General features: G+C 38.4%; 1 protein-coding gene across 1 annotated transcript; it reads left to right on the top strand.

Annotated features, from left to right (window-relative positions):
* Positions 1 to 1,046: 1,046 nt before the first annotated feature.
* LOC132594638 (sex-determining region Y protein) lies at positions 1,047 to 1,698 on the top strand. Its single transcript, XM_060293106.2, is given in 2 exon segments — positions 1,047 to 1,433; positions 1,435 to 1,698. Coding segments are annotated over 2 exon segments (651 nt in total).
* The last annotated feature ends 9,417 nt before the right edge of the window (positions 1,699 to 11,115 follow it).

The raw sequence follows: 11,115 nt of genomic DNA, 5'->3' as shown, positions 1-11,115 counted from the left end.
AAACTCCCAATTTTGCCTTAAGGATTTATTTGGAACAGGTATTCACTTATTTCACTTTGTAAAGTATGACTTTTAAATTTTGTCCTAGGTTTGACCTAGAATATAAAAGACGACGACAAATTGATAGCTATAATTTAGAAACTTAGATTTCTAAAACATTGTTCTTTTTTGTTTTGTTTAGTTTTGATCATCCGTTATGTAAAAGTGCAGTAGAGAATGACAAGTATACTTCTGTATAGCCTACCCTCTCAAACCACACCCCACCCCCCCACCCCCCCACCCCCGCCAAAACAAAAACCCAGTCCCTTTTAAGTGTTACATTAACACGACGGAACTGCTTGGGTTCCAAGGTCATTTGTTTTTCTTCAATGGAACATTTTTTATATTTAATTGTTTCTAAGATTGCCTATTAAATAGGTTTTAGTATATATTAGCATTCCGATCATCGTCAGCATAGATAATAGAATTCCGAGTTACTTGCCACTGGAATACTGATATAGAATTTTCAATTGTACTTTAGGTAGAAGCGAAGAAACAAGGATCATGATTAGCGTGAATTCAGTATCCTGTGTGTTCTAATGGCTAACAGGTTCAGGTTGTCTTTAAGCTTTGTGTTTAAGATAATACTCACTTACATTCATAACGATAAAAAATTCATTAGTATCTCTGCTGCACCTTCATCCTTTGCATTAAGGGGATAATAAAATAGCTTTATAATGACAAAGTTTGTATTTTAAAGCAGGTGTTTTAGCACCTTCAGCGGTTTTGATTAGATATAAACAAAGCAGAAAGCAGAGCGTTACAATCGTATTAAATAGTTTCCCTTGAGAATAGGTAGGTTGGCTGGGCGGGCTTTGGCTGAGGGCCGGGGGCGGTATTGAGGGGAGGTGTTGGGGGCGGAGAGGTACGTATTTCACTGCAAAAGCTGTAGTCAGTCAGTCCCTAGTAGAAATAACCCTTGAATAGCAAGATAATTTTCGTAATACTTGCACCTTCGAATTTTGATTCCTCACCCTTTTTAAACGGTGCAATCATACGCTTGTGCCATGTTCAGAACTGTGAACGGTGAGGATTACAGCCCAGCGGTACAGCAACGAAATATCCTCGACTTTGGGAAAGCACATTCCCTACTGTGGACGGACAACGGTAGCGCGAATGATCGGTGTGAAACCGGAGGAAATTGTAGAGAGAGCGGCCAGGACCGCGTCAAGCGACCCATGAACGCTTTCATTGTGTGGTCTCGTGATCAAAGGCGAAAGGTGGCTCTAGAGAATCCCCAAATGCAAAACTCAGAGATCAGTAAGCGCCTGGGATACGACTGGAAAATGCTTACAGAAGCCGAAAAGCAGCCATTCTTCGAGGAGGCACAGAGACTACGAGCCATGCACCGAGACAAATACCCGGGCTATAAATATCGACCTCGTCGGAAGACCAAAGAGGCCACAGAAATCGCTTCCCGCAGACTCTTCAGTACTGTGCAGCCGAATGCACATAGAGGAGACGTTGTACCCCTTCCCATCCAAGGACGGTTGCGCCAAGGCCACACGTTCACGAATGGAAAGCCGGTTAAGCCACTCACAGCCCACGAACATAAGCAGCTCACTCCTGCCACAGGAGCATCGCAGCAGCTGGACAAGCCTGCGCCACAATAGGGTAACACAGGCTACGCAGACCTGCGGACGTCCCCTTTTACTATAGTTCAGAGCCCGAACTTTCTCACGTTTATTTTCGATGCTGGTTTCCTTACTCTCGCTATCAAAGGCCCTATTCATCTCAATTTTACTATTATTTCACCTGTGACTTAATTTCAAAATAAGTCACATAAACATGTTTAACATATAAAGAATTAGGACCTTACAATATGACTGAACCTTTGTTTATGACTGCTTGAAAGAATACTAACTATTAAGAAAGTATCTTAACAGCACTGAAACTGCTTGAATTCAAAGGCCATCTGTTTTTCCTATCGGTGGAAATATTTTCATATCTAATTTTAGTTGTTCCCGAGATTGGCCATTAGATAGGTGTTCGTATATGATAGTAGTCCGGTAATCGTCAGCATAGACAATAGAATTCTCACTCTTTATTTTAAATACTGTAACTCAAAACTATAGTGCTTCGAGAAACACTCACGGATTTATGGTATAGGGAAAAAATGTCGCACTTCGATGGAAATCTTCCTAACTCCTAAACCACTCCCTAATTAGTGAATACATATGTACATTCTATCTTTTTTGACAGTTTATGTTGGGTCCTATTCCCGTTGTGGAAAAACCAGTTTCGCTGCCATTTGCAACTCAATTCCTTCAGTCCGCACCAACTCTGCACGCTTCGACCTCTATTTTGAACCAATTATAACGTCTATCGGGTAAAAAGAAATCTTTAGTTAGCTCCTATGGGACTCACGGTTTCGCCTCTTTTCCGAAGTTTTTCTTTTAACAATGGCAAGGTACTTGTTTCTATTGCCGCTTAACTATTACGTTCCTGCAAGGAAGAGAGAGGGAGAGAGCGAGGGAAGGAGGGAGAGAGAAGGAGAGGGAGAGAGAGAGAGGGAGGGAGAGGGGGGAGAAAGAGGGGGAGAGAGAGAGGTATCATGTCGAGGATATGAACCATTCAGATTATGGCGGTGAGGTGGGCGATGGGAGGAGGGAGCCCCCCGTCTGGTTAACCTGATGAGATGTCAGTGAAAATATAAGTCAAAGGCATTATAAAATTTGCATACAGGCTAAAGTAGAAAACCTGGCAGTTTGCAAAGAAAAGCATCACTTTTTGGAATAAAAATAAGCCGATGGTCAATACGTATCACATCATATGATATATATCAAAGTCAACTTTCCAATACATATATTCCAAACCTTTAAAAAATACCTCAAACAATAAAACTCAAAACACGAAAATAGTATGTATTAGAATGAAATGTCAGGTTTTTGAAAGAAAGTTCAGGGTAAAAAGGGAGTTATCTTCAAAGACTGACTTGTTCCAGAAACAGTATTTCTTAATCGGAGATTCATGCAGCCCAAATGAGAACTGTACGTTGTAATAACCTTTTAAACAACTGCCTAAACTACCTTGTATTTTAAAATATTTTACATACATTTTTACGTATTTGTGCTTTATGTTTAACACCTCTCTTTCCACGTGTTCAGAAATAACCTCCACTATGACCTTCATCAAAATAGGTTATTTTTCCCTTTCTTGAACCTCAAATAAATGAAAATATAAAATATTATGTCTAGTTTCTTTTGTTTAATATAATGTCGGTCACATTCAGTTGGTTTGCTTTAGAAATTACTGTGTATATTTCATTTTATTTTATTTTTATGGACATGTAATGTCCATAAAAACTTCTGGTTTTAGTCATTACAGATATGACATCCTTAGTACATTTGTATACCTGTCCATGAGAGAGTATTTACATGAATATCTTCCGAGAATATACCTAGGAAATAAACGGATGCTTTTGCATATTTTTTGCAAGTGTTTGTTTTAGCAAGTATTGATAAGAAGTATTCTTATATTTATAATGAATATTTGCCATATTTTAAAATGCCAACATTTAAAAAAACATTTAATGGTATGAAGTAATAGCATGGCCTCCAGATGCAACCTGGATCTGACTCCTTTCTTTGCCATTTACCAGACCTGACATTGAACTATTTCCTTTACATGTCTGGCCCTCAGTTCCTTCACCTTTAGGTAGCAGTAATAATAAAAATTAATGGTAATAATAAGAATAATAAACAAAAATAAAAGAACAGCTACAAAAACAAAGCCAACCCCATTGGGCTGCAGGGAAGACTCTATAAGTGAAGGTGTATGCTGGTTCAGTGAGTAAAAGTATATAAAGTATTAAAAACAAAACTAAAGATTATTAAAAAACTAGTTGGTAATGATAATAATGATAACAAAATAACAAGAACAAAACACACCCGCTGAGATACTATGAAGACTAAATAAGTGAAGGTATATAGTATGCTGGGAGTGAAAATACACATAGTTCTTAGAACAGAGGTAAGCACTGGTAACAAACTAACAACTGATGATAGTAATAATAACAAAATATCAGTGACAACCTACCTCAGTGGGATACAGAGAGGACTAAATTACTTAAAGATGTATAGGCTTCAAGGAGTAAATGTATTTCAAGTACTTAGAACAGATGTAGGCATTGGCAAAGAACTAAATAGTAAAAATGATAACCAAAAATAAAAAGAACAAAAAATCTCCTACTTCACTGAGGTGCTGTGAAGACTGAAGAAACTAAGGGGCATAAAGATGTAGAGTAAATATATTTAACATACTTAGAGGTCGACATTATTAGAGTACTATTAATAGTAATGGTGACGATGACAGTGATAATGATAATAATAATGATAACAACAACAAAACCTCCTCACTGGGATGCTATGAGACTAAATAAGTAAAGGTATATAAGATTCAAGGAGTAAATATGCAAAGTACTTAGAACAGAGGATGGCATTAGTAAAGAAGTAATTAGTAATAATTGCAAAAATTAATAATAACTAAAAACAACCAAACCTACTTCAGTGGGACGCTGGGAAAACTAAATACATTAAAGTATATATGATTCAAAGCTAGAGGCTAGAGGCTCAGATTTTTAAAGAACTAACTAATAGTAATACTTAAAAAACAATGATACCACTGGGATGCTGTGAAGATTAAATAAGTTCAGGTGTACAGGGTGCGATGAGTAAAGGTACACAATGTACTAAGAACAGAGGTCAGCATTGGTAGAGAACTAACCAATAATAACAATAGCAATAGTAATAATAATAATAGTACTAAGATAACAACAAAACATACTTCAGTGGTATGCTGTGAACACTAAAGAAATTAAGATGAGTAGGATTCAATGCATAAATGTATATAAAGTAGTAAGAACAGAGGTCAAGATTAGCAAAGGCTAAGTTGTAATGAAATCATGATGATGATAAACAAAGAAAACCTACTACATGGGTGCTGTGAAGTCTACGTGAGTGTGTAGAGGAGTCAATGAATAAGTGTATTGAAGTACGTAGAACAGAGCTTGGCATTAATAAAACACTAACTAGTAACAACAACAATAATAATAATACATAATGAAAACAAACAAAAATATATCATTGGGATACTATGAAAGATTTAGTAAGTTAAGGCATATAGGGACTGAATGAATAAACGTGTCTAAAGAACTTAGAAAAGAGGATGGCATTAGTAAAAAGACAAGTAATAATAATAAGGACTATTAATAATAAAAATACAAATAACATAATACCTACCTCACTCATTGAATATGTTAAAGTGTATAGGACTGAATGAGTTAATATATCAAACTACTTAGAAAAGAGGTCAGCATTAGTAAAGAACTAACTAGTAATAGTAAACAATAATAATAATATAACCAAAAACAAAACAAAACAAAATCTACCTATCTGGGATGCTGTGGAGACTAAATTAGTTAAGGTGTGTAGGATTCAATAGGTAAATGTACCCAAAGGGCTTACAACAGAGTCTGGCATTAGTAAAGAACAAAGTGGTAATAACGACAACAACAACAACAATTATAACAACAAAACATACCTCAATGGTATTTTGTAAAGATTAAAGACTATAGCATTCCAGGATTATAGAATTTGATAAATGTATTGAAGTAGTTAAAGACAAGCATTAATTAAAAAAAAAACTAACTAAATTAATGCATATAGAAATGAATGAATAAGTATTTATAAAGTACTAGAACAGATGTCAATTTTCTAAAGAGCTAACATATATATATATATATATATATATAAAAATAATAATAAAATAACAACATCAAGGCTTCCCTGGTGGCGCAGTCGTTGGGAGTCCGCCTGCCGATGCAGCGGACGTGGGTTCGTGCCCCGGTCCGGGAGGATCCCACGTGCCATGGAGCGGCTGGGCCCGTGGGCCATGGCCGCTGAGCCTGCGTGTCCAGAGCCTGTGCATCCGGAGCCTGTGCTCCACAACGGGAGAGGCCGCAGCAGTGAGAGGCCCGCATACCGCAAAAAAAAACAACAAAAAAAACAACATCAAAACCTACCTCACTGGCATACTGTAAAGACTAAATAAGTTAAGGTTTATAGGATTCAAACCGTAAATATATGAAAGTAATAAAGAGCTAACTATAAAGAATAATAACAAATTATTACTGATAACAATAAAATAACAATAAAACCTACTGTGTGAGATCTGTGACAACTAAGTAAGGTGTATAGGGCTGAATGAGTAAATGTATGCACAGCACTTTCAACAGAGGTCAGCACTAATAAAAACCAACTGGCAATAAAAATAATAAAACAAAAATAATAAAAAACAACAAACTCTACTTCACTGGGATGCTGTGAAGAGTAAATAAGCTAAGGTGTATAAGAGTGATTGAATGAGTCCATCTATATAAGTACTTAGAACAGAGGTTGGCATCAGTAAAGAACTGACTGGTAATATTAGTTTTCATTATTAATAAGAAGAAAGAAGAACAATAGCAAAACCTTCCTAACTGGAATCTGTGAAAACAAAATATTTTAAAGTGTATAGGAGTCAATGAATAAATGTATACTAAGTACTTAGAATAGAGATCAGCATTAATAAAGAATTCCCCAGTAACAATAATAATAATATAACAACAACAAAACCTACCTCAGTGGGATACTTTGAAGATTAAAAAGTTTACGTGGATAAGGGCTCAATGAGTAAGTGCATGTAACATACATAGAAGTCGTCTACCTTACTAAGGAACTAACTAGTAATAATGATTGCGATTAATAATATGAAAAAACAAAAAGGAAACTACCTTAACCCTAGGCCGTGAAGACTAAATAAATTAAAGTACCTAAATTCAATGAGTAAATTTACATAAAGTACATAGAACAGAGATCGACATTATTAAAAATAACTAGTAATAATAACAATAATAGTGATAAATAAAAACAAACAAAACCTACGTCACTGGGATACTGTAAAGTCTAAATAAGTTAAGGTGTATAATTCAATGATTAAATGTTTATAGCATATCAAGTCAGAGTTCAGGTTTACTAAAGGACTAACTGGTAATAATTTTAATGAAAATGGTATAATAATAATAACAAAAGGAAGAAAAAAAACCACATCACTGGGATGCTCCAGAGGCTAAATAAGTTAAGGTATACGAGGATTTAATGAGGAAGTGTATATAAAGTGATTAGATGGAGGCTGGCGTTATCAAAGAACAAGCTAGTATTAATAATAATAAAATGACAACAACAAAAACAAAAGAAAAACTTACCTCTCTGGGATAGTGTAAAGGCTACATAACTTAAGGTGTACAAAGGTTCAAACAGTAAATTATATAAAGTACCTAGGACAAGGTCGACATTTACAAGAACTAAGTATTAATATTGATAATTGTAAGAAAGACAGTGGAGGTGGGTCTCCAAGATGGTGGAGGAGTGAGATGTGGAGATCACCTTCCTCCCCACAAATACATCAAAACTACATCGACACGGGGAACAACTCCTACAGAACACCTACTGGACGCTGGCAGAAGACCTCAGACTTCCCAAAAGGCAAGAAACTCCCCATGTACTTGGGTAGGGCAAAAGAAAAAAGGAAAAACAGAGAAAAAAGAATAGGGATGGGACCTACGCCACGGGGAGGGAGCAGTGAAGGAGGAAAAGTTTCCACACACTAGGAAGCCCTTCACTGGCGGAGATGGGGGAAGCTTCGGAACCTCGGAGGAGAATACAACAACAGGGTTGTAGAGGGCAAAGTGGAGAGATTCCGGCACAGGGGATTGGTGCCGACCAGCACTCACCAGCCTGAGAGGCTTGTCTGCTCACCCACCAGGGTGGATGGTGGCTGGGAGCTGAGGCTCGGGCTTTAGAGGTCAGATCCCAGGCAGAGGACTGGGGTTGGCTGCGTGAACAAAGCCTGAAGGGAGATAGTGCATCACAGCTAGCCATGAGGGAGTCTGGGAAAAAGTCTGGATCTAAGAGTCCAGCCCTAAGGGCCAAGAGACCATTGTTTCAAGGTGTGCGAGGAGAGGGGATTCCTTCCCTGTCTGCCCACAGAAGGCAGAGCACTGCCTAAACCAGCTCGAGAGATGGGTGCGTGCTGCGGCTACCAGCGCGGACGCCAGAGACGGGCATGAGACACTAAGGTTGCTGCTGCAGCCACCAAGAAGCCTGTGTCCTAGTACAGGTCACTATCCACACCTCCTCTCCCGGGAGCATGTGCAGACCACCACTGCCAGGGTCCCGTGATCCAGAGACAACTTCCCCGGGAGAACACACGGCGTGCCTCAGGCTGGTGCAAAGACACCACAACCTCCACTGCCGCAGGCTCGTCCCGCATTCCAATTATGTCTACTCTACCCCACCCTCCCCCCAGCCTGAATGAGCCAGAGCCCCCTAATCAGCCACCGCTTTAACTCCATCCTTTCTGGATAGGAACAGAAGCCTGAGGGCAACCTACACACAGAAGTGGGGCCAAAACCAAAGCTGAACCCCAGGAGCTGTGAGAACAAAGAAGAGAAAGGGAAATTTCTCCAGGCAGCCTCAGGAGCAGCGGACTAAATCCCCACAATCAACTTGAGGTACCCTGCATCTGTGGAATATCTGAAGAGACAAAAAATCATCCCAAATTGAGGAGGTGGACTTTAGGAACAACGGTAGACTTGGGGTTTGCTGTCTGCGACTGACTTGTTCCTGATTTTTATGTTTAACTTAGTATAGATTTTAGTGCTTGTTATCATTGGTGAATTTGTTTTGTTGCTCTCTCCTTCTTCTTTTAATTACTCTTTAATTTTAATATTTTAATTATTTAATTTATTTATTTATTATCATTTTTTCTTTCCTTTTTTCCCACTTTTCCTCTGAGCCGTGAGGCTGACAGCGTCTTGGGGCTCTGGCCAGGTGTCAGGCCTGAGCCTCTGAGGTGGGAGAGCTGAGTTCAGGACATTGGACCACCAGAGACTTCCCAGCCCTAAATAATATCAATTGGCAAGAGCTCTCCCACAGATCTCCATCTCAACGTTAAGACCCAGCTCCACCCAATGGCCAAAAAGCTCCAGTGATGGATGCCCCATGACAAACAACTAGCAAGACAGGAACACAACCCCAGTCATTAGCAGAGAGCCTGCCTAAAATCATACTAAGTTCACAGACACCCTAAAACACGCCACAGGATGCAGCCCTACCCACAAGAAAGACAAGATCCAGCCCCACCCACCTGAACACAGGCACCAGTCCCCTCCACCAAAATGCCTACACAAGCCACTGAAACAAACTTACCCACAGGGACAGACACCAAAAACAACGGGAACGACGAACCTGCAGCCTGCGGAAAGGAGACCCCATATTCTCCATAGTTCTCTCACTATGGAGAACAGTATGGAGGTTCCTTAAAAAACTACAAATAGAACTACCATATGACCCAGCAATCCCACTGCTGGGCATATACCCTGAGAAATCCATAACTCAAAAAGAGTCATGTACCACAATGTTCATCGCAGCACTATTTATAATAGCCAGGACATGGAAGAAACCTAAGTTTTCATCAACAGGAATGGGTAAAGAAGATGCAGCACTTATATATAATGGAATATTACTCAGCCATAAAACGAAACGAAATTGAGTTATTTGTAGTGGGGTAGATAGAGCTATAGTCTGTCATACAGAGTGAAGTAATTCAGAAAGAGAAAACAATTACCATATGCTAACATGTATATATGGAATCTTAAAAAAAAAAAAAGTTTCTGATGAACCTAGGGGCAAGACAGAAATAAAGACACAGATGTGGATAATAGACTTGAGGACATGTTGTATCACACAGGGAGAACAGCTCGGTGCTTTGTGACCAACTAGAGGGGTGGAATAGGGAGGGTGGGAGGGAGACACAAGATGGAGGGGATATGGGGATATATGTATATATATAGCTGATTCACTTTGTTAAACAGCAGAAACTAACACAACATTTTAAAGCAACTATACTCCAACAAAGATATTAAAAAAGAAGAAAAGAAAAACAATGGCAAAAACCATCTACCTCAGTGGGTTGTTAGGAAGACTCAATATGTTATTAAGTTATTATTATTAATAATAAAAATAAACCATAAAAACAAAAAAAGCTACCTCACTTGGATGCTATGAAGACTACGTAAGTTCAGGTGTATAAGGATTCAGTGTGTAAATGTAAATAAATTACTTAGAGCAGTGGTCGTGTATTAGTAAAGAACAAATGAGTAATAATAATACAAATAATTATAAAATAACAAAAAAATCTACCTCACTGGGATGACTGAGACTGTTAAGACTATCTATGTTTTGTTTTGTTTTTTAACATCTCTATTGGAGTATAATTGCTTTACAATGGTGGGTTACTGTCTGCTGTATAACAAAGTGAATCAGCTATACATATACATATATCCCCATATCCCCTCCTTCTTGCGTCTCCCTCCCTCCCACCCTCCCTATCTCACCCTTCTAGGTGGTCACAAAGCACTAAGCTGATCTCCCTGTGCCATGTGGCTGCTTCCCACTAGCTATCTATTTTACATTTGGTCGTGTATATGTGTCCATGCCACCCTTTCCCTTTGTCCCAGCTTACTCTTCCCCCCCTTTCCGTGTCCTCAAGTCCATTCTCTACATCTGCGTCTTTATTTCTGTCCAGCCCCTAGGTTCATCAGAACCTTTTTTTTCTTTTTTAATTTCATATATATGTGTCAGCATATGGTATTTGTTTTTCCCTTTCTGACTTACTTCACTCTGTATGACAGATCCTATGTCCATCCACTTCACTACAAATAACTCAGTTTTGTTTCTTTTTATGGCTGAGCAATATTCCATTGTATACATGGGCCACATCTTCTTTATCCATTAGAACCCCGAATTCCCAAAGCAATCTTGAGAAAGAAAAATGGAGCTGGAGGAATCAGGCTCCCTGACATCAGACTACACTAAAAAGACTAACTATGTTAAGGCATATAAAGATTCAATGAGTAAGTGTATTTAATGTACTTAGAAGAGTGGTTGATATTAGGAAAGAATTTACTAGTAATAATAATTATTAATAATACTAAAAATGCAACAACAAATCTTACTTGGGATGCTGAGAAGACTA

The sequence above is a fragment of the Globicephala melas genome, chromosome Y (assembly GCF_963455315.2).
Source record: "Globicephala melas chromosome Y, mGloMel1.2, whole genome shotgun sequence".
Classification (NCBI taxonomy): domain Eukaryota; kingdom Metazoa; phylum Chordata; class Mammalia; order Artiodactyla; family Delphinidae; genus Globicephala; species Globicephala melas.
Note: the sequence above shows the minus strand (reverse complement) of the source record. Positions and strands in the feature narration are given on the sequence as shown.